Below are 22,647 nucleotides of genomic sequence, written 5' to 3'. Positions count from 1 at the left end.
TACTCTATCCACGGAAAGAAGTTAGTAGTGCGCTCTCCCTGTTACCATACAAATGACAGAGACAAAGATCTTAATCAGATAGATTTAATATTGATGGCTTATGCACGTGACTTCGTCCGTGTGGACTACCCAAATTTTAAACCTGTTTCACCCCGTTAGGGATTGAATTTGCAAAAATCCTTTCTATCCTCCAAATTTCAGCCCAATTCCTTCAGTAGTTTGAGCTGTGTGTTGATACTATGATAGACCAGTCAGTCAGTCTTTTTTTCCTTTTATATACATAATATTATATAGAATTCGGCAGTTGGTTTAGAGATTTGTGCACGACTTTGGCATCAATATGACTGTACCTTTGCAGAGCGCTTCCAGAGTGTTCATCGTATAGATTATAGAATAAGATGTTATTGCAGTTTGCGTTCACGACTGAGCTCGTACTTAATGCCTTATTTATTAGAAATAAAGTTCTGTTTTAAAATTTTCGTGTTTTATTTATTCTCTTTATTTTATTTATTTATTTATTTTATTTATTAGAAACACACACAATACATTAATTTAACACAAACTACGACACTTATAAACAAACACAGGCTGATAAATGTATCTATAAAATGTGTACACAGCATTTGCAAAATATCTAAACAAATAAAAAGAACTTAACTAACTACTTAACTAAACAAATAACTAAGTTACTTAGGAGATGAACCCACCGTAAATTGATAAGAGCTTTTTTTTGAATGCAGAGTGATGTAGTCTTAAAGTCTTTAGAGCTCTGTAGTTTTGATATCCTTAAAGTACTAGCAGGTATGTTATTAGAGTTGCAGACAGCCTGCCATATATACATCTAAAATAAATACCTACCAGACCAGACCATCAATACGAGTAATTTATTACCTATTTTGAATAAATCATTTGACTTTGACTTTGAAATGACGCGTCGTACATTTTTAAACATTTAAATAGTACAAAAACTCAATACTATAAGTCCCGCAAATTGCTAATGCGCTGGAACCATGTCTCATTAACATCGAAATGACGTCACTAAAATGGCGGCCACGCGCATTATCAATTTACGGGACTTATAAATGGCTCCCCTCGCTGCTAAATTAAGAACATTTTCAATTAACAAATAATTTTAAATACATATCAAAAATTGCGTAACCGGCAGGAATCGAACCCAGAAGATGCAGGTTCGATTCCTGCCGGTTACGCAATTTTTGATATGTATTTAAAATTATTTAGTAATTTCCTTGAAGTGTAGGTAAAACACTAAAAAATTATAAAAAATATTTTCAATTAAGTAGGTACATACTATAAATATTAACGTTTCAATACATTCCCAGGTTCCAAACATTGTAACTGTTTCCTAAACCCAGCATTTGGCTGTATCGCCGGCCGTTTCCTCTTAACCAAATCGTAGGCTTCACTGAAACTCATTCTCTCATATTGCATCAAATAGGCTATCGCTACCATAGACGTTCGCGAAACCCCTGCGTTGCAATGCACTAAAACATTCCTCTTATTTTCTATACATTCACGTATAAACGGCAAGCATTCAGCCAAAACGGGTGTTATATCAGATTCTGGTAAATCCAAAACTGGTATGAACTTGTGTTCGACACTAATGTCAACATCTATGCCTAAGCTTACAACGGAACTTATGTTAAACTTATCTAAAACACTTTTAACAGCACAATCTTGCGAGCCTATGTACAAATAGTCTATGGTTAAAGCTGGGATGTCATCTGGTTTAGTATCTACGATGAAGCCATAATCATTTGGTTCGAGAAATGTTCCGGAACCTTCAACATATTTCACTCCGTCTGTTCTTGTAACTACAGTTTTTGTGCCCTTGAGACACCCTTTTTGTTTCTTGAGTTCACTTAAGAAACTCATTTTTAAACAGATACTAAAATTATTGCAAGGTACTACCTAATAAGTATACAAAATTATGAAGAACTTGCTTATGCTCGCGACTTCGTCCGCTTGGACTACACAAATTTCAAACCCCTAGTTCACCCCCTTAGGGGTTGAATTTACAAAAATCTTTTCTTAACGGATGCCTATGTCATAATAGCTATCGCCTATCAGCATGCCAAATTTCAGTCCGATCCGTCCAGTAGTTTGAGCTGTGCGTTGATAGATCAGTCAGTCAGTCACCTATTCCTTTTATATACCTATTTAGACTAACTACACTTTTTTGAATAAATTCTTGCTGTCTCAAGAATCAAGATTTCATAATTATTATTGGGACGGATCCCTTTTTATAATCTTTATTTATGCATAGTATTTTGAACATTTTTTTAATAAATCATGTTCACTTTCTGTGACTAAAAGTCCATTTCACCCTGTGATCAAAATTCACTTTCACTCAGTGAATCAAATTCACTTCCACTTTTAGCGATCAAAGTTCTTTTATTGTAATTGATCAAACTTCACTTTCACTTTCAATGTCCTCACTAACGTTGGTCATGTTTTTCTCTGGATCATAAACAAGGTCTTCTGGGTTGTATTCCACATTACACAGGTACAAACCATCTGGTGGGCAGTTCTGTATGAATGTGTGCCAAGAGTGCTTTGATGGTACTTGGAGCATCACTTTGACATCACCTGGCTCCAACTTTCCGACGGCTACGGATATTAGCGTGCCTATCATGCGACGTATCTGTAATAATTTTTAAAAGTAGTAATTAAAAATGCGGGTATAGCTTAGTGGTTAAGACGTCCGCGTTCTATTCGAGTGGTCGGAGGTTCTATCTTCTGACTTTTGGAAATGCATTCATCATCATCAACCAATAGACGTCCACTGCTGGACATAGGTCTCTTGTAGGGACCACACGCCACTGTCTTGCACCGCCTGGATCCAGCGGCTCCCTGCGACTCGTCTGATGTCGTCCGCGGAATTGCATTATGAGAAATCAAATATCACTTGCTTTAATAATAATAATAATAATGTTCTTTATTTCAGGCAAAATGTACCCATATTATTACAAAAGTCAATAAAATTATAAATAAAATAAAAATAATTAAAATCTACAGTAAAAGTAATAACAAAAATAAGTACAATAATGTATTATTGTATAGTATTTCTATCATTATTTTCGATTCGCACTGCGATGCTGCGTCAACCAATACCGGTAGATGGCGACATCCAAGTGCTCACACATCGCCCGGAGAATCTCATTATTAGAGTGGCGTAGTCGCTCCCAAAAGGAAGCTATTCTGGAGCGAATAATCGCGAAGAAGTCGGGCATTCTTGCTGATGCGAACATGATGGACGCACTACAAAATCGTGGTAGTTTCATCAGGATGCGGTAGGCATCATTGTACTGCACCCTGATGGCACCATACGAGCGTCTTGTGTAGTTAAACCATAGTTGGCAAGTGTACAGGTTTTGACAGAACGCTCTGAAAAGAGTGTTCTTAACTTGTTCATTGCAGCGGAAAAATCTACGCGCGATCATGTTGCATCTTACGGCAAGCGCCCTCCTCTCGCGCTCGATGTCCTTATCGTCACTGAGATTCTCCGTCAAGATGTGGCCAAGATACTTAAACGTCGCCACCCTCCGGATTTCCACACCATTCATATACACTGGAGGGACACTGTCCGGACCCTTTCCACATCTAAATACCATCATTTCCGTTTTGGAAACGTTATATTTAAGTCCATGACTTAAAGCGTATTTTTCACAAATACTTAACAACTTCCGTAGCCCCTTGATAGAGGGACTGAGTAGCACCATATCATCAGCGTAACTTAAATTGTTAATACAAACTCCGCCGACATGACAACCGATTTTGGTGCTTCTCAGTTCCTCTATCAGGCTGTTCACATAAATGTTGAAAAGGTCCGGCGATGTTAACCCGCCCTGGCGTACACCACATTCTAACCTATAGTCGTTAGAAAGTGTGTCGCCCCATTTTACCTTGTTGCTTTGGTTTTCGTACCAATATCTCAAAAGATTTATAACATTAGATGGCAAAAAAAAATTAATGGTGAAGGAATACATCGTGAGGAAACCTGCATGCTTGAGAGTTCTCCATAATGTTATTAGGCCAACTTAAAACAGTTTGGAGCATAAAATGACTTTTTGGACAACCAGCAAGAAACTCGGCGGTTGCTCTTCAAATAATCAGTTGTCTATTGTCATACCTGTCACGATGTCACTGCCCGTAAATGGAGTTACATGAGACGTATAGAACTCAAGGCATATTATATGTAGGTAATTTAAGTGTTATTCTGTGGGCGATTCTATCACTACCAATATTATAAATGCGAAAGTGTGTTTGTTGGTTTACTGTTTTGTCCTTCAATCACGTCGGAACGGAGCAACGGATCGGCGTGATTTTTTGCATGGGTATAGTTATTAATGACCTGGAGAGTGACAAAGGCTACTTTTTATGCCAAAAAATCAGAGAGTTCCCACAGGATTCTTAAAAACCTAAATCCACGCGAACGAGGTCGCGGGCATCAGCTAGTAAAAAATAAAATAATACCTGATTATGTACAAAAGCCTTTCCTCTGATCTCAATATCCCAATAATTGAAACAGTTCTCTATCCCGGTACTGTAGCCAACAGTACAAGGCCGGCCTGGTGATACTACTATGGATTTGATTTCTCTACGATTATGCTTGTACTGCAGTAGCTTGTCGAACTTCTTGAAGGTGGTGAAATCGTGGTAACCTTCTAGGTGTTTAGCACCTTCTTTGAATCGTTCTATATCAAACTCTTGGTGTCTACAAAAAAAACCATCAGATCTTGTTTATGTTTTCTAGTTAAATTACTTTATTGTTTATTTAATTTGTAAAAAAATAAGTAAAAATTAAAAACGAATTTTTAATCCAAAAAGATTTTAATAAAGCAATTTTGAAAAGTGAGTGGTATGAATGGTGAAAGCCTTCCTGCCAAAAAGAACCCGATCGATTCAAAAAAATTAGGCAAATAAAACAAAGGAAATAATTGATTCGTCCTTTGCTTATGAATTTTGATCTTTTATATAAAAGCTCTGTAAATATAAAGACGATGATAAAAATCTATGATTCTGTAAATTCAAAGCAAATGTACACAAATAATGTTAATCCACCCCAAATGGGGTGGATATATAGACACGTATTTCCAAGTATACAGTATACACCCTAGGGTGAATAAATGAAATAAGTCAACAAAAAAATTAACATCTACCTTAAAAAGTGACATCTCTTCCATTCTTCTATCGGTATGAATGATGATAGGGCAGTGTTCTCTTCTATAACTAATTCAGGTTTTAGTACTGCTAATCTGAAAGTCATGAGAGAATTTACACTTAATTCATTTTATTCATTGATATTTCATCATCTAATCAACCTGTCACTAGCCCATTACTGAGTAATCTCAAAATTCATTTCAAATTTGAACTGTTAAGATTTGGAACACCCTTCCAGCATCAGTTTTCCCCCCTAATTATAATATTCAAGAGTAAATAGGCATCTTCTAAGCAAGCACGCTTTATCTTAGGCTGCATTATCACTTGCCATCTGCTGCGGTAGAATGACAGCTACAATGTCACGATCGTAATCACCTATGACTGGTTGACGCTCGCTCACTATTGGCAACAATGCATTGTTGCACCAAGAATAGCACAAATTCAGCCAATCACAACAATTGTAATAATGATTGATGCAGGTTTTACCAAATCGCCCTACATGTCTGATTGCAGCAAAGCGCTGGTCTATAAATTAAAAAAAAAATTGCACTTGGTTAGTTAAGTACCTGTAGAGATAAGTTCTAGACAAAGCATTGAATCTAGCACTGAAGTTGTCATTGACCCTCAGGAATTTCCTCACAAATATACTGATGTCATTCTTGAAGAAGAACTTGTTCATTTCATATGTGACATAGTGCGTTTCATATATAGTTGCTCCTTTCCTTTCCAAGTCAACGTGGGCACTTGAGTTTAGTGCATGTACTCCACCATCTGTGCTATTAAAATAAATTAAGTAAATGTGTATCAATAGTTGATAGTAAAAGTATCCATTTTTTTAGATACAATATTTTATACTAAGTTTCAGCTCATCAACATCCAGCCCAAACCCTTGGACCTAGAAAGCTGAAATTTTGTACCCATGTTGTCTTTATGGAGATAAGGAGAATTAAAATTTTTGGCGATGGTATCATAATATAATACCAGCAATCACCCACAGCCTCACTCAGCACCAAAATCTATCTTTATAATATAAAAGAACCACTTAGATTGTGTTTGGTGCAGTTTAGAATACTTTTACTTTTTTTTGAAGTTCAATGTTTTCACTGTACCCACCCAGGTGTGACAACTGATACTTGGTTTTAATATTACTGGTCCCCATCATCAATCAACCTAAACTTGAAAATGAGACTGATTTTAAGAGCGCGACTCTTAATCAATTAGGGAGGGCCCACCTATAGTATTATATTGATGTACCGTACATATAAAATAGTAAGAATTAATTGGTTTGAAAATTACGAAAGTTTACTTACCGGCTTGAAAGAGTGAGGTTAGGATAATTCAATGGCCTTATTTTGAGTAAAGCCAATTCCATTAAGCCTTGCACGCTTTCAGGATCAGGGTAGTTGCGACCTTCTTTAAGCCAGAGCTTTTCGGAGGACCTATTTAGACAGGAACTCAATTAATTACGGAAATTACAAGGAAGAGAGGTTATTATGTTGTATACTGACCTGAATTTCGTACCTATGTATGAAAAAAATGTCAGATATCTAGCTTTCATTGCTTAGCTCGAAATATAAATGTTCCCATAAATAATTATTAACAATTCATTATTCGATTAACAAGCTGGCGAGAAATCAGAAAACAACAATAAACAGCTGATTTTTATCTTTTGTCCATACATATTAATCTATGCTTCTGTCACTGTCAGCAAAGAGAATATAACTAAGGAATATAATCACTACGTTTTACTGTCAGCGTCAACCAACAACACTGACAGTTGGGGCAAAACGTAGATTGAGTAAAAAGGTGGATTAAAGTACTGTGTAACCGCGGATGAGATAGCGATAGCACGACGTAACGATGAATAACACGACAATTATTACCATTGTTTAGTAGTCAATATTTGTATTAACCGATCTACAATATTTGTATTAAACGTTTTTTATGTGAAAACAAGTACCTAAATAAATAATAAGAAATGAAATACAATGATGCCACGAATTCTCAAACTTTGTTTTGCAGTTTCTTGTATGTATTCTTGAAAAAAATCGGTTACACAATATGGGACAAAAAATAGGTTAGCTGCATCTCTGTTTATCACATTAGTAACTTTATCTGTGCTCTTTTTTTAGTGTGAATGAGAAAGTAAAGGTTCCTTTATCTAGCTTTATTACTCTATCTACGGGGCAAAACATGGGAAAAACACAGACCGGCCACAGAGTAAGTACATGGTACATTGGTATTCCACATAGGTAGGTACCTACCTGCGGAAGATTTTTCGCTCAGAAATAAATCAAAATAATAAGAACTTTTCAAAATATTTTCTTAGATAGAATGATAGATTATCATTATTCAAAAATTGGTCGTTGGCTATCAATATTAAGAATCAAAATCAATTTAACATATTTTGGTTTTATATTAATTTTCTTATTATTTATTAAAATTTTATTTCTGAACGTCATTCTTTGGAAAGTTTGTTGACAACCAACAGACAATTCAGCGTTTTCTCTTTCGCACACGTCATTTAAATTTTCAGCAGTTTTGTAAAAATGGCTCAAAAGACGTGGCATATGCTTTCAATAATAACACTAATATTTACCATTTTATCAATCGTTGGCGAATCTAATTCGTCCACAGCAGCACCATGGTACGAGAATCTACCCGCAGTGACTATGGACTACAAAGTGCACATCGACCCAGGCAAAGAAGATTGTTATTACCAATACGTCCAGCCGGGCGCGACATTTTACGCGAGTTATCAAGTAATTAGCCCGTTTCTTCTATTAAAAACCTATTTTGCAAGCTGAGACATCGATTAACTGTGTATACTGAGGTTTTTGTTGCGTTACTTATTCAACATTTAAGGTTAATCATGCATTTAAAATTGACAATTTCGTAGGTGTTGAAAGGCGGTGATGGCATGTGTGGGTTCGGAGTAAGACATCCAAATGGTAAACTGGTGCACCCGTACGAGTGGCGGCAAAGTGCGGAGTACGCAGACCAGTCGAGCACAGGCGGCTACTACGCCGTTTGTATTGATAACCAGTTCTCGAGGTTTGCGTCTAAGCTGGTCAACTTATACCTGTCCGTGATTAGATACGACATGTGGGAGAAATACGCGAAGGAAGTGGAGGAACTGGATATGAATATCAAGAACTTCACAGTGAGTTTTTAATATTTCTGAGTAACAAAAACACAAGTAAATTATTTTAATGTTCCTCGTTTGTTCCTTTTTTATTAGACTAGCTTATGCCCGCAGCTGCGTCCACGTGGACTACACAAATTTCAAACCCCTGTTTTACCCCCTCAGGGGTTGAATTTTCAAAAATCCTTAGTGGATGTCTACATCATTATAGATATCTGCATGCCAAATTTCAGTACAATCCATCCAGTAATTTGAGCTGTGCATTGAAACCTCAATCAGTCAGTCACCTTTCCTCTTTATTTCATGCATATTTTTAAAGTTTTCTAGGTACTATAAAGTTACTTTCTATAAGCCTAAATAATTGTGTGTAACATTCCTTTCTAATTTGACTTTCATATTTTGAGAAAGTTTTTATAACAAAATCATTGAACCATGAATATTAGTTACTATTTGAATGTAATAGAAATGTCCACTCACAAGCAAAATTGAACTTTAAATTATGCTCATATGCTAATACATTTCTGACTATTTTCTAATAAGAGAATTATCTACCAACTACATTATGCCTGCAATTTCCTGCCTGGATTTAGGTCTTTTTTTTAAATCCTGCAGGAACTCTTCAATATTTCAGGATAAAGATTTCATACCCAATTTCAAAAATTGGGTTTTAACATTCATTGAACAGATGGGCAGTAAAAAGGTGACTGACAGACACACCTTCACATTTATAACATTAGTATGCACTGGACTGTCATGATCATCTTTCTAGTGTTAGGTAACTATTATTTTATAATTCCAGCATTCCATACAATTTGTGGAGCGCAATGTCAATGACATCTTACAATACCAGTACCACTCGAGAGCGAGAGAATCTCGGGACTACAACTTATTGATGGACAACAATACCTATATACTGAGGTGATTATTTTTCTTCTTTGTCTCAGACAAAGGATCGAAGTGGACTTGTCAGACGCATATACCCGAAAGGGACAAAACAATACTTACGAATATAAGGTTACTAGCAACTCGCCCCGGCTTTGCATGGGTGCAATGTATTTATGCAATGCAATGCCTTGCCGTTAGGCAGCGCACGCCTCGGAAACTCTCAAATGAGAGGATTTTTTCCGACCTAATTCACATTATTTCAAGGGATTCCAAATTTCAAATTCCCTAGGGATTTCTAATTTTTTGAGAATTAAACTATACCTATAAACCTTCCTCTTGAATCACTATCTATTGGTGAATACCGCATTAAAATCCATTGCATAGTTTAAAAGATCTAGGCTTTCAAACATACATACATACAGACAGCGGGAAGCAACTTTATTTTAAAGTATGTAGAGATGTTTCATAATTTGCTTTCGCTACGACGTACAACCGCGACGCGTGCGCGAACTGAGTCCCTGTGGAAAAGGACCCTGGATGGGTTCCGAACTAGTCAGGCTAACGTCGACTAAAGACATGTATTATGACCATAAGTTTGGAACCCTTGTAGCTTATGTTTTAAGTTCGCGTAAAAATTATCACCACTATATCATCATCTTACAAATACAACAACCAACTATCAAAAAGGGTAATTTATTACCTACTAGCTTATGTTTGCGACTTCGTCCGCGTGGCCTACACAAATTTCAAACCCCTATTTCACACCCTTAGCGGTTCAATTTTCAAAAATCCTTTCTTAGCGGATGCCTACATCATAATAGCTATCTGTGCATGCCAAATTTCAACCCAATCCGTCCAGTAGTTTGAGCTGTGCGTTGATAGATCAGTCATTCAGTCAGTCAAAGTCAAAGTCAAAGTCAAATGATTTATTCAAAATAGGTAATAAATTACTCTTATTGATTGCAATTGTCAGTCCGTCACCTTTTCCTTTTATATATTTAGATTTTGAATAAACCATTTGATTTTGACTTTGACTAAGACATGCAACAGCCTCCTGTTCAAGGGATCGCAGATTTGATTCCGGACATGCACATGCTGCACATGTTATGTCTATGTTTATGTGTATGTGTGGTTAAAAAGTTTACTCACGATTTCTCTTATTTGTAGGTGGTCCTTCATCCAAATAATAGCGATAGCTGCAACAGCAACACTGCAAGTCTATTTCGTAAGGAAACTCTTTGAAGTTAAGGACAACTCTTCTAAAACACGAATTTAATGTATCGGTAGATAGATGGTCAACGATTGTAACAAAAAGTACACATTGTTATAAGTCCCGCAAATTGCTATTGCGCTGGAACCATGTCTCATTAACACTTTGACTTTGACTTTGATTGACTTTGACGTCAGCCGAAATAAAAATATACCATCAGCTCGAAACTTCAGTCTAGTGCTGACATCACTAAAATTGCGGCCACGCGCATTAGCAATTTCCGGGACTTATAGTTCTTGACTGAATTACTCATTCCTTGTTAATTGTTTTGTCTTTGTTTTAATTATGATCTCTTTTTTTTTAATATTTTAATCAACAGCATGAACTTTTTAATTGGTGTTACTAAAATCAGCAACTTTAGACAAAATGTTACTTAAAACGCCAGTTTTCAATGGAAATTATTTGCATAGAGACACATACATAACGATTATTTTTATCTAATTTTAGTACTACAAAATCTATTGAAAATATAATTAAAATTTATTTAAGTCATGCCTCACCTTAAAAATATATTTTAAGGTGAGGCATGACGGAAATTCATTCCCAATTTTATTTCGGGCAAATTGTAATTTGTAATACATCCTTTTGAAATTATTTTATGCACAAAATTTAGACGTAATTAATTAATAATCATAAACATGATTGTTTTATAAGATGAGACACGAATGGCCTAGTCTTTAAAGCTCAAATACACACTACTACACTAATATTACACAATGATTCTTATAAAAAAAATTCTTTAAAAAAAATCAAGTGCAAATAAAAGTGATTGGTTTTGAATAATTGGGGGCTCCAATGCTGAAAGTTAGAAAACATTACTCAAAAAATTACAAAAATACTTAATTTAAAAGACAACAATTAATAGTGTTACAGTACCAGATGGGAGAGATCGAACTTTAGAAAGAGATAACTGTTTCGTAGGTTGTCTCTTTGAGACCAAGAAAAGGGCACAACGGTATGAGTGACAGAGAGATGCTATACAAAGCCAATATCTCTTTCTTATGTTCTTATGCTATGTATCTGGGTATTGTAATCAAATGTCATGTGAAAAGTACGATTTTAATCCTTATTTTTATAATAGTTAAAATGATGAGATCTCAAAATGTATGCACTATATTCACTTTTTGCATTGATAGGTATCTATACCATATCATATAGGTATATAATAGGATATCTGTTTTAATATTAGTTATGTTCAAGTTTAAATATGTTTCTAAGGTGCTTTTAGCTTGCATGGCCACTCTAAAACATGAACAAAAATGGATTTGGGTACTTTTAGGGTTCCGTACCTCAAAAGGAAAAACGAAACCCTTATAGGATCACTTTGTTGTCTGTCTGTCTGTCTGTCAAGAAACTTACAGGGTACTTCCCGTTGAATCATGAAATTTGGCAGGTAGGTAGATCTTATAGCAGACATTTGGGGAAAAATCTGAAAACCGTGAATTTAGGGTTAGATCACACAAAAAAAATTAAATTGTGGTCATGAACTAATAATTAGTATTTTCAACTTTCGAAGTGAGATAACTATATCAAATGGGGTATCATATGAAAGGTCTTCATCTGTACATTCTAAAACAGATTTTTATTTTTATGCATCGATAGTTTTTGAATTATCGTGCAAAATGTCGGAAAAATACGTCTGTAGTACGGAACCCTCATTGCGCGAGCCTGACTCGCACTTGGCCCGTTTTTGAATTGGAGCCTCCAAGTATTTGTCTACATCAATATTTTACTTATATGCTGGACGCTGGTATTTATTACCCAAGTATATTTTATATTATTACTTTTCCTACTTAAACCTAATTTTAAGTCATGCTTAGCATACCTAATGTAATACCTACATTATTTCCGCTACTCAATAGTGATTTATCACCTAAAAAGTGTTGTGTTCAAAATCTTTTTATTTATATTATGAATTTTCTCTTTTTTACATTTTTTTGATAACTTATTCGTTTTATTTTATAAGTATTTCATTTATTTAGCTGTTGTAACTTGTAATATTATGTTCAAAATTTTTTTAATTATTTTTTTATATTGAATCTAAATGTAAGAATATCAACTTAAGAGATTATATTCCATAGTTTTATACAATTATTATTAAAATATAAAAATGCCTTAGAATGACGATGACCTATTAAAATAAAAGAATAAAAGCTGTTTTTTATTTCATACATAGAATAAAACTAAAGCTAATAAAAAAACTGAAGAAAGATTCTTGAATTTAAAGACATTGAGTCAGTTAAGTAAAGCTTCAAATACTGATAAGTAGGTACCTTACCTTTGACGACCTCCCTGGCGCAGTGGTAAGCGCTGTGATTAGTGGGAGGTCCCGGGTTCGATTCCTGGTAGGGATTAGGAATTTTATAATTTCTAAATTTCTGGTCTGGTCTGGTGGGAGGCTTCGGCCGTGGCTAGTTACCACCCTACAGGCAAAGCCGTGCCGCCAAGTGATTTAGCGTTCCGGTACGATGCCGTGTAGAAACCAAAGGGGCATGGGTTTATTAAAACTGCCATACCTCTTCCAGGTTAGCCCGCTTCCATCTTCGACTGCATCGTCACTTACCACCAGGTGAGATTGCAGTCAAGGGCTAACATGTATCTGAATTTAAAAAAATATCTAGGTATAGTTTGCGTCAGGTCGACATAGCAATCAGGGTGGGGACGTCCCGCACAGCGCCCGCGCTTAGCCGGTGCGGGATAACGCGGGTGACGTGCGGGCGTCCCCCTGCCTCATACTCCGATTGCCATATCGACCGCGAACAATATCTATGTACCTACTTTGATTTTTACAGTGACTTTATGATATTATGTTGATTTGTCTTCATCGGTTTTCAATTGGGCGATAAGATAAAGTGAATCTAACGTGCTAACACTATATGACTAATCAATTGATTTAACCTTTATTTCATACAGTAGGTATAAAATAAAGGTTTAATAAATATATTAGGTTACTGAGGAGAACGTGACTCGTAAAATACGTGTTGCACTTCTGTTATTATTATGATTTATGACGTAACGTAAGGCGTGCGAGACACGAATCACGTCGCGAGATTTTTCCAAGACGATCGAGCTTGTTTTTACTACCTAGCGGAAATATCTACGAGCCTCGCTGGAATGCGCTTCCCCTCGCGCTTCCCCGCAACTCGCCCGTTTTCGTCTATCCAGTACTGGTGCCAACGCGAGCGCGTCGTTGACTTCACTAAGCCAGGTTCGCAGATATTTCGGCCGGCTTATACTATGTGACATCGCATCGCCCGCCGCGGCGCCGCCAGTTTTAAAAAGCCCTAAAGTCCAGGTTTGCATGGGGACCAAGAATGAAAATACTGTTCATTATTATTGAAAATTATATTTGATGGTAAATTTCTTAATAAAAATCTTAAATAATATTATGTCAAGGTGTTTACATACGAAATAATAATTTAATTTCTACCTTCAGTTTCTTTAACAATCATCTTTTCTAACTTTCAATGCAAAATGTTACTTAACTTAATAAAAATTAGTTTATTTAAAAAACGGAATGTTCATGGAATAAATATTGTGGCTTATGTTACACACAATCTCTAAATTATTGTCATGTCTAAATCTAGCGCTATTTTTATCGCATTATGAAAGAGATAGCGTTACATTTAGATCAGTCATTTTAGATCAAGAGATTGTGTACAACAAAATCAACCACATTGTATTTGATTTTCCAAAAATGTAGGTATTTTATACACACTTGCCCGCTAAATGACTAGGTAATTTTAAACAGCAGCCAAGTCTTCCAATTAAAACTTAAAAATAGATAAATTTATATATCTACCTACCGTCATTTATACTATGTTACTTATTACACAACTAAAATTTAACTGTGATGTTGTCTTTAGGGACCGTCCAATAATTTATTAAGTCATTAAGAGACGGTCGCCTATGTTATTTAAATAATATATAAGCACAAGAAAATAAAAAAAAAACTTAATCTAAAAATGATAAGTATTTTAAAATTAGGTACAACTTAATGGTATACTCTTTTGTCAATAACAATTTTTCTGTACAATAAATTTCTGTGAATCTCATACGTAACTGTACATTTCACAAAATATAATACTTACAAAACCATAATAGGCGTCTAATCTAATAGCTGTGGTTCCAGATTATAGCTGTCTAGAACATTAAATTATACCTAGCAAGTAGTGCGTACACATTTGCCCAACGAACGCATATAGACGTAATTCCGAACCAGTGGTGAATTAACTTGACGATTCAAAAGCACTTTGTAAAAGTTTAATTGAATGATAAATCTTTTATTTTTATTTCTAAAATCTCAAGGTCTGAAGGTCAATCGTTGGCTATCTAACACTAAAAATAATATTTTTTTAATTCAATTAAACTTTTACAAGTATTTTTGAATCGTCAACAGCATCTACCACTGAATGTTGTTGGTGCATGTTGGACCATTGTATACTGACCATAAATCAACGGTTGACCGTTGTTGGTCAAGCATAGCATGCTACATACTTACACATAGCAATGTCTATGTTACAAAAGTAAAAAATACTCTTCGTAGGTATATAAGCTTTAAATCTAGACAACACATCCAGGATACAGATAAACATTCTTAGCATACAATGAACATTAAAATAACATATATTTTCACTTACAAAGATTTTAAGAAAGCACCGATTTTAAATTCTACGTGATCGCCGCAGGTGCTATACGCCTAAAAACAAGTGACGGTTCTCGATACAAAAATACTTCTAAAATAGTAGTAATCTTACAAACTACAAAGGCAATGTCTGGACGGACATTTTTACTGAATTTCAATACTCCAAAAAATCCAATTCGAAAACAAGATCTGTATTCGAGCTTGGAGAGATATTATGATGTAAGTATTTTCGTAAAACGGCTTTCTCGAAACCTAGAGTTTGGGTAGAAAGTGGCGTAAGAGTTTGAAAAGTCATTATTAGCCATTTGAAAATTGGGACGTACGATAAGTAGATTGAGGTGGCGAGACCTATCTACTGGAATTTGGACTGGAGAGAGGTGTTTTTAGAGAAGAATAGGTATAGAGTATCACAGAAGTTTGCCTTATTAACCGAGGTTTCGGGCGCAATGGAATATCAGAGTTTGTGATGAAGGTAGTTTTTAGAGTCTGAACAAAGTCAAAGTACGCTATAGATTTCAGCAAGAGAGTCAAATCAAAGTTTGTTAAGAAATCGATTTAGATATTGTCTCAGGCGGCCTGGCTGCAGCAGTCGAAATATTGAGCAACCATTTTTATCAGCCAATCGATGCAGCCAATCTTGGTTCAGTGGAGCGTGATAGATTTTATCATTTCTTATATTTTGTCTCGGAAGAAACGAAAAGCAAAAAGAGGATTGCATTTCTCATCTTCTGAAGCGGAATCGGGTTTCTGGAACAGAATAACACCTCTGGCTGCTACGACAATTGTGTTCGGTGAATGAAGGTATCCACATAAATTCGCCATGTCTCACGCAACCAGTTAGCTGCCGTACAATTGACTGTCTAGTGTGCGGGCTTTTGGCCATAGAGCTGGGGTAATAAGGCGTCATTGTCTGGGGTAGGTAGTGGAGAACCAGCCGGGGAACCGGCCAGCTTCGCCGTCACGTATGTCTTTAAAGGAGAATTTCTCAGACTGGTTTGCGTCGTTGTCCGAGGTAGGTGGCGGAGAGCGCCAGCAGGCGGTACCGCTGGCGCAGGTTGCGCGCGCGCACGTGGGGCGACGCGATCTCCGCCGTGTATGCGCCGGGGAACCAGCCCGCCTCGCCGTCCCGCGTCCGCTCGCCGTAGTACCACCCTGGATGATACAAAAATCTAGTTGCAGATTCACATTGCTCTTACGGCGGTTCCGAGAAAATGCGTTCCCTTTAGTTTTGTATCTTATGACGTATGTCGTAGATAATCGCTGGTATTCTCACGGATGACGGATAAAACTCGGATGACGGAAGTGCAGTGCGTAATCGCCGTTACTGTGCTGCCAACTGCCCCCCGACTGTGTAAGAAAAACTTATTCGTAGGAATCGTAATTCGTAACCGGTAGCAAATTCTGCCCCTTGACTGGCTGTGAAAAACTGGGAACAGCGAATCCTATCAATCAAGGGGCAGAATTCGCTACCGATTACGATGAATATTTACGTTTTTTTACACAATCGGGGGCTGATCTTTGCAGTGTCAGAAAGAAGAATTAGGGCAGACATCTTACAATATCACTCGACTGCCGTATTATTTCTGACAAATTTTGGGTTGCTGTATGTACCTACCTATATAAAATCGAAAAAGCCTTTTTAAGGTAAGCTACTACGAAATTTCACTATTTCCGTGATTTCCAATGTCGCAATTTTTCCCGCAGAATTCTGTGACATGGAAATACTCTGTTTGCGCGTATTTTTTTCGCAAGTGCGTATGGCTTCAATTCAATTTCCTTACACTTTCAATACAATTTCAATGGTAAATACCTTCGCTAGTCTTCCTGGTGACGTTGACGATGTCTCCCTCGGCCAGAGCCAGCTCGTCGGGCTGCGTGGGCGCGTAGGCGTAGAGCGCGGCCACCTGCGGGCAGTCCCAGCCCGCGTACAGAGTCTCGCCCGCGTCCGCGGCCGGCGGCGCCAGGGCCTCCGACCAGCGCCGCGCGTCCGTCTCCGTGGGGCACGACATTAGCTGGAATGAAGACAGCAACCTTAGACTTTTGAAAAGCAACCTTAGACTCAGTTTTGACAGCTAACTCTCTTGCACTTGCATCGGCAATCTTTAATTGCCACTCTGAACTGCGCGCGAGTTCAACCGACCAATAAACTTAAAATAGTTTGAATTTGCGCATTGTAGGCGCGTGTATAAGGAAGAGGGGGAGGGATTTGGGGGGAGGGGTGAGTAGGGGGTAGTATGGTTCTACTTAAGTATGTGGATGTGGTCATGTAGGGATGTTTACTAATTTGTGACAAGTGTACAATGGCCCCGATTCTCTAGTCTCTCTCTAAACTAAATTTAGAGTATCTGCATCCTTTTCTTTTTACTAATGCTAAAAAAGGAACGGAACACGACTTTCACATTTAAAGACTCTACATTTTAGTGCACAATACAAATTTAAACAGTAGGTTTGCGAGTGCGTGCTAAAATCACGGGTTTTACCATCTAAAAATTAAATTTAGAAATGTCAAACTGCTTCCGTCCTTTTCATATTACAATAGTAAGAAGAGGGTGCGAATACTCTAAAATTAGGTTGTGCTTAGAATCGGTGCCAATGACTGAGTAAGCAAATTAAAACGTTAATTTTCTTATGACGTTACTTTAGCGAAAATATGTATTTGGGAGTAGCTTCAGTTTAGTTACCATCTCCACAGTGCGTCCCTCGTGGTTTTCCAGCAGTGTGAGCAACAGCGCATGCTTGGCGCCCGCCGCCGCGTCGCTGGAGCACACCTCCACGAGTGAGCGCGGACAGTGGTCTATTGCCACGTAGCATTCCTCTCTGAAAAGTACATGTTTTATAACGAACAGCATACTTTTTGGTGAGATTGGTGTTAAATTCACAATTAGGTCGATTCTCTTGTACACAATCTCTAAACTAAACTAAATTAACAGGTCAAAATCTAGTGCTATCCTTTTCTGCAAGCAAAATTATGACAGGGATAGCAATAAATTTAGATGTGTCATTTTATTTTAGTTTAGAGATTGTGTACAAGACAATCAGCCCCAATGGCGACGATCACAATGCAAACGAAAAAATTCGTAAAACACTAAGGAAGATATTCTAATTGTCTGGTGAGTACTAATATAAGTACACTTCTTGAGGATGTGGCGGTCTCCACAGACTGACACTAGATGACGCTATGGTATCTTCAATCACTATAGCCTGAATCGTGCAAATGAAGTTTTCACTACGGAGCACTGAATACAAGTTCCAAAATACATCGGTTAGATCAGCTGGATCATAACACCAGCTCGTAGGATAAAAAAAAACCGGCCCGCTATTTAAAAAAAAAAGTCAACCAAGGCCATAAAACACTCACCCCTTCTTCTTGGTGATGACGAGGTGGTCGTTGAAGAGGAACAGATGCAGCGGCACCTTGTGGAACTTTTTGCCAAACGTCAGCTTCAACTCATCTGTCTTCCACAGCAGTTGCGTCATCTCACCTGAGCGGACTAGCCAGCGGATCGGCCTGGGAAAAAGGCACTTCATTAAATCTTGAAATTGACCTTCAATTTTTTACAAAAGCAATCCAACTACCTACACATCTTTTAAATTTTAAAAGAACAACTTAAAAAAATTATTAGTGGATGAAAATGTTTGGAACTTGGAGATTTTATGGCACATTTTTCTGGTTCATCATCATCATCGTGATGGGTTGATCATCGCCGGCTCACTACAGAGCACGGGTCTCCTTCAGAGTGAGAAGGGTTTTGGCCATAGTCTACCACGCTGGCCATGTGTGGATTGGTAGACATTTTTCTGGTTACAGAAAACAAAAACTAGAGAGGTGGGAGGAAGTGCAGCGTTAGAAGACCCCCTACTCGGTGAACAGACGATATCAAATGAGTCGCAGGGAGCCGCTGGATTCAGACAGCGGAAGATAATGGCGTGTGGAAGTCCCTACAAGAGACGAGAAGAGAGAGTCCAGAAGAGGGCGTCTACCAGTTTATAATAATGATGATGATGACTCGATGGTCATGAAAATAATACACATTTTGAGAAACATTGAAATAGAGATTTTGAGATGGGATGGGATAAATTACCTTCGATCTCGCCTAGACAGCGCGGGTCCTAAGTCCGGCGCATGTCTGAGCGCGGGAGGCACGAGAATGTCGCTGGCCACCCGCCACAGTTCCTCCACCCGTTCCGTGTTACGGGCACCCTCGTTACATTGCGATACGAACTGAAAGCATACATACTCATAATCGTCATAATCAGCATCATTTATTTTGCTAGAATATAGTACATACAGTACGCGGCAAAAGTAATGTAGATCGGCCTTTAGAATGACATTTCGGCTTTGTAGAGCGTTGTCTCTGTGACGTTGATGACGTTTTGTCGGTCTCAACGACAGAGACAATGCTCTATAAATTCGCTATTTAAAGCTAAAGGCCGGTGTACATAATTTTCTGCCGCGGACTGTAATTCCGAAAAGTTAGAATTGCGTGCCCCGGGCACTCCTGACCCGAAATAGGAGGCGGACGTCTAACTAGGTTATCACGTCCGCTTCGCTATAATCTGCCAGAACAGTTTTGGCAGGTAACGAATGAAGGCCGGCAACGCATCGGCAGTTCCTCCGGTGCTGCAAATGTTCATGAGTGGCGGTAATCACTTAACATCAGGTGACCCGCCTGCTCTTTTGCTCGCTATCTCTATTAAACAAAAGCTTGTTGTGTCATTTCCACAAAGTAACACCTGCTTCTATCCAACCCATTTAACTTTAAAGCGTGACCAATTGAGGTCAGGCAGTTTTAAGAAAATACGTCTCTCACGTCGTTGAGGGTAGCCAGCGCGTGCATGCAGCCATCGTACTCGTGGTCCTCTGCCGCCAGGTTGCGTAGCACGGCGTCCAGTAGCAGCGGCAGGCGCGTAACGCGCTGCATCGGCAGCATGAGGAACGAGTGCAACGACAGACTTTGGCACGCCGGGTGACCCTCTAGCCTGTAGACAACAATCGAAACTTGAGTCGCTCTTTTTTATTCCATTACAAGTTCGCCTTTGATCACGATCTCACCTAATAACTCGAAAGGGGCATGGAATCTTAATTAAACTCATACGCTTATCGGTTTCTACATGGAATCGTACCGGAACGCTAAATCGCTTGGCGGTACGGCTTCCCTTCAATCTTTTGTCCAAAAGCACAGGTGCAAAATTACGGTGACCTACATTTCGATAGCTCCTATAGTCCGCAACAGATCGAGATGGCAATCGGGGTATGAGGCGGGGGCACGCCCCGCACACCCGCACGTCACCCGCATCAGGCAAGACCGGGGGCTCTGCGGGTGTTCCCTCCCCGATTACCATCTCGACCTGTCGCATACTACACATGTAGTAAATCATCTGCCACAATACATGTTGACACGATACGAATCTAAGGGGGAAAGCAACTCACAGCGATCTCACTAGATGGCACCATAAGTATCTTCAATCATTAACTGTGAATTCTGAATCACGCTAACGAAGTTTTATTCTCAGAAGACTAAAGCTTCAAGATACTACGGTCGGACCAGCTAGGCTCCGAGTATGACACCCGCTCGAAGGAAGATCTTCCTATTGGTAGGGTCAAGCCTACAGCACACCGCTCCCGCACATATGTACACTAGCTCACCTCTTTAGCGCTGCAGCGAAGGTCGGGCGCTCGCGCAAGCGCTGCAGCGTCTTCACCATAAGCGGCTGGTTCTCGCAGTACTTGACGTAGGCGTGGAAGCGCGCCTGCGCGTGGCGCTGCACGATGTCGCAGATGCCGTGCAGCAGGATGTTGTCCTGCCAGCACCGCTCCAGCTCCGTCATCAGGAGTTGGGAGCATTTGCGCACTGCGAACAAAATTAGCTAAATAAATAACTCAGATATATAAGATACTCAGATCAGCGTACGGTCGTTCTGAAGTTTTCGACCTTTGACTCTTGGAGGCTGGAGGCCTGGAGCTATATCTTACCTGGTAGTATGGTAGAGAACAAGGTCTCCCAGTCCTCGCGGGGTAACACGTGCGGGTCGCGGAAGGCGGGGTGTGAGATGAAATGCGCTTCCAGCACACTAAGAGAGTTGAGGTACGACGCTTCTGACGTTAGGAGCTCGAACTTTGCCTCTTGAAGCTTCTTCTGGGCAGGGGCTAAGGAACCTGAAAAGTTTCGATAGGATTATGTTGGAGTACAAACTGGATTTTTTCGTCGCAGAGCTGGTGCAGTTTTTTAGAGAAATCATAGTTTGAAGAAGGGAGAATTGTGGGAGGTATTTTATGTTTTAGTAATTTTTATTGGTAGGCCCGTGCCAAGTTTGCTGGATAGATTTGGCAGACTGTTTTTCAAATAAAAAAGCATGTGAAGAATTTTATGCAACATAACTATGATTATTAACTACTTTTTGTTTTTATTTTAATACTAGCTGCCCTGGCGAACTTCGTTCCGCCTAACAGTAGATTCAATTTTTAAAAAAAATTCTCTCCGCAAGAACCATCCTCGTACTTCAAGAAATATTATAAAAAAAAGAATTAGCGAAATCGGTTCAGCTGTTCTCGAGATTTGCGATGACCAACACATTTGGTGATTCATTTTTATATTATAGAAGATTATTTAGATGACGAAGGCAACTTACTGAGTACAGAAGAATTGACGACCTCGGGCACCTCGCACCACAAGGTACGAGCGGGTCCGCGCGGCGCCACCAGTGCCATGGCGGAGGGCCGCGACGACGTAGTGCTGGTGCCGCCGATGGAGCCCCCGCCTACCTCGTACGCGTCCGAGTCAGAGTCGCCTGTCTCGCGACACGCCGACTGCAACCAACAAACAATACGGGGTAAATACAGGGTGTAACCAGAACGCTGGCAAAAACGAAGACAGGTGAAAGTACTGATGATTACTGATGAGTACCACAAAAAAAACCGAAAAAATATATAAAAAATCCTATATTTTGTAAAATTTCACGATATATTGTAAATAAAACAGCTGCCTGACGCTAGAGGTCAGCGAACGTTCCGTAAGTACATAGGTCACTCGGTGTCATTGCCACGTCGTAGGTGGGACGTCGACCCGAGTTTTGTACGCTATACGTGTTTGAAAAATACTAAATCACTAAAGCTACAAAATGAGGCAAATGGTCATTGGTATTGGATTGGATTGGTATCCACTGTTAAACTTAAGTCTTCTTTAGTGAACGCCACCACACCCTATCCCTTAGCCTTCCTCATTCACTCGCTCCCCTGCTCTTAATATCATTACTCTATCGTGCCGGGGGACGTCCTACGCTACGCTAGTACGTGGCCTCCACTTTAGAACATTCCGGCTCTAACGGTTGTCGCTCTTACGATAAGCATACCAAGCATGACGCACCTACTGCTACTTCAGCTTGCTAATGTTTTGAGCTATGCAGGCCTATGACAGTTGTCTTGATTTTCCCAGGTTTTATTTATTTCAGCCCCCCGATTGTGTAAGAAAAACGTATTCATCGTTATCGTTTTCGTCAAAAAATCTCTGTCCTTTGATTGGT

At 38.7% G+C, this 22,647-nt stretch overlaps 3 protein-coding genes across 6 annotated transcripts in view; 1 reads left to right on the top strand and 2 right to left on the bottom strand.

Annotated features, from left to right (window-relative positions):
• Window positions 1-1,204: 1,204 nt before the first annotated feature.
• LOC117996109 (tRNA pseudouridine synthase-like 1) lies at window positions 1,205-6,846 on the bottom strand. Of its 3 annotated transcripts, none has more exons than XM_069509438.1 (7): window positions 6,690-6,846; window positions 6,492-6,620; window positions 5,748-5,957; window positions 5,181-5,276; window positions 4,495-4,735; window positions 2,432-2,662; window positions 1,205-1,848 (listed from the first exon to the last, which is right to left on the bottom strand). In XM_069509438.1, exons 1-7 carry the CDS (start codon window positions 6,737-6,739, stop codon window positions 1,318-1,320), a joined length of 1,488 nt encoding a protein of 495 aa, XP_069365539.1. In that variant the 5' UTR covers window positions 6,740-6,846; the 3' UTR covers window positions 1,205-1,317. The 3 variants fall into 3 exon arrangements, 1 of the variants encoding a protein (XP_069365539.1); XR_011238539.1 differs by lacking the exon at window positions 1,205-1,848 and adding an exon at window positions 1,895-1,960 and having other exon boundaries at window positions 2,192-2,662; XR_011238540.1 differs by lacking the exon at window positions 1,205-1,848 and adding an exon at window positions 1,895-1,960 and having other exon boundaries at window positions 2,192-2,662; window positions 6,703-6,772.
• An 834-nt stretch (window positions 6,847-7,680) lies between these two features.
• Window positions 7,681-22,647, top strand: part of loj (logjam) — a 66,546-nt gene continuing 51,579 nt past the window's right edge. Inside the window, exons 1-4 of one of the 2 annotated variants that reach the window (XR_011238542.1) lie at window positions 7,681-7,943; window positions 8,081-8,344; window positions 9,126-9,244; window positions 10,379-11,874. Coding sequence is in view for 1 of the 2 variants with exons in the window: in XM_069509449.1 (XP_069365550.1) it covers window positions 7,731-7,943; window positions 8,081-8,344; window positions 9,126-9,244; window positions 10,379-10,487 (705 nt within the window). In the remaining variant the exon portion in view is untranslated. Of the gene's footprint in view, window positions 7,944-8,080; window positions 8,345-9,125; window positions 9,245-10,378; window positions 12,635-22,647 lie in introns of those variants that run through there. The other variant, XM_069509449.1, reaches the window with a different exon arrangement.
• Window positions 13,812-22,647, bottom strand: part of Exn (Ephexin) — a 122,103-nt gene continuing 113,267 nt past the window's right edge. Inside the window, exons 12-20 of the mRNA XM_069509459.1 lie at window positions 21,757-21,934; window positions 21,101-21,283; window positions 20,774-20,978; window positions 19,938-20,106; window positions 19,209-19,348; window positions 18,485-18,634; window positions 17,808-17,943; window positions 16,937-17,138; window positions 13,812-16,278 (exon numbers count right to left, since the gene is read on the bottom strand). Coding sequence (XP_069365560.1) covers window positions 16,112-16,278; window positions 16,937-17,138; window positions 17,808-17,943; window positions 18,485-18,634; window positions 19,209-19,348; window positions 19,938-20,106; window positions 20,774-20,978; window positions 21,101-21,283; window positions 21,757-21,934 — 1,530 coding nt within the window. The 3' untranslated portion in view covers window positions 13,812-16,111. The remainder of the gene's footprint in view (window positions 16,279-16,936; window positions 17,139-17,807; window positions 17,944-18,484; window positions 18,635-19,208; window positions 19,349-19,937; window positions 20,107-20,773; window positions 20,979-21,100; window positions 21,284-21,756; window positions 21,935-22,647) is intronic.

The sequence above is a fragment of the Maniola hyperantus genome, chromosome 3, assembly GCF_902806685.2.
Source record: "Maniola hyperantus chromosome 3, iAphHyp1.2, whole genome shotgun sequence".
NCBI lineage: Eukaryota > Metazoa > Arthropoda > Insecta > Lepidoptera > Nymphalidae > Maniola > Maniola hyperantus.
Note: the sequence above shows the minus strand (reverse complement) of the source record. Positions and strands in the feature narration are given on the sequence as shown.

Coding starts and splice junctions, on each gene's coding strand:
- LOC117996109 (XM_069509438.1), bottom strand. CDS start 6,739: ATGAAAGCTAGATATCTGACATTTTTTTCATACATAGGTACGAAATTC. Junction 4,736..5,180: donor AAGAGATGTCACTTTTTAAG/GTAGATGTTAAT, acceptor TTTTTTTTGTAG/ACACCAAGAGTTTGATATAG. Junction 1,849..2,431: donor ACATTGAAAGTGAAAGTGAA/GTTTGATCAATT, acceptor GGGTGTCTCAAG/GGCACAAAAACTGTAGTTAC.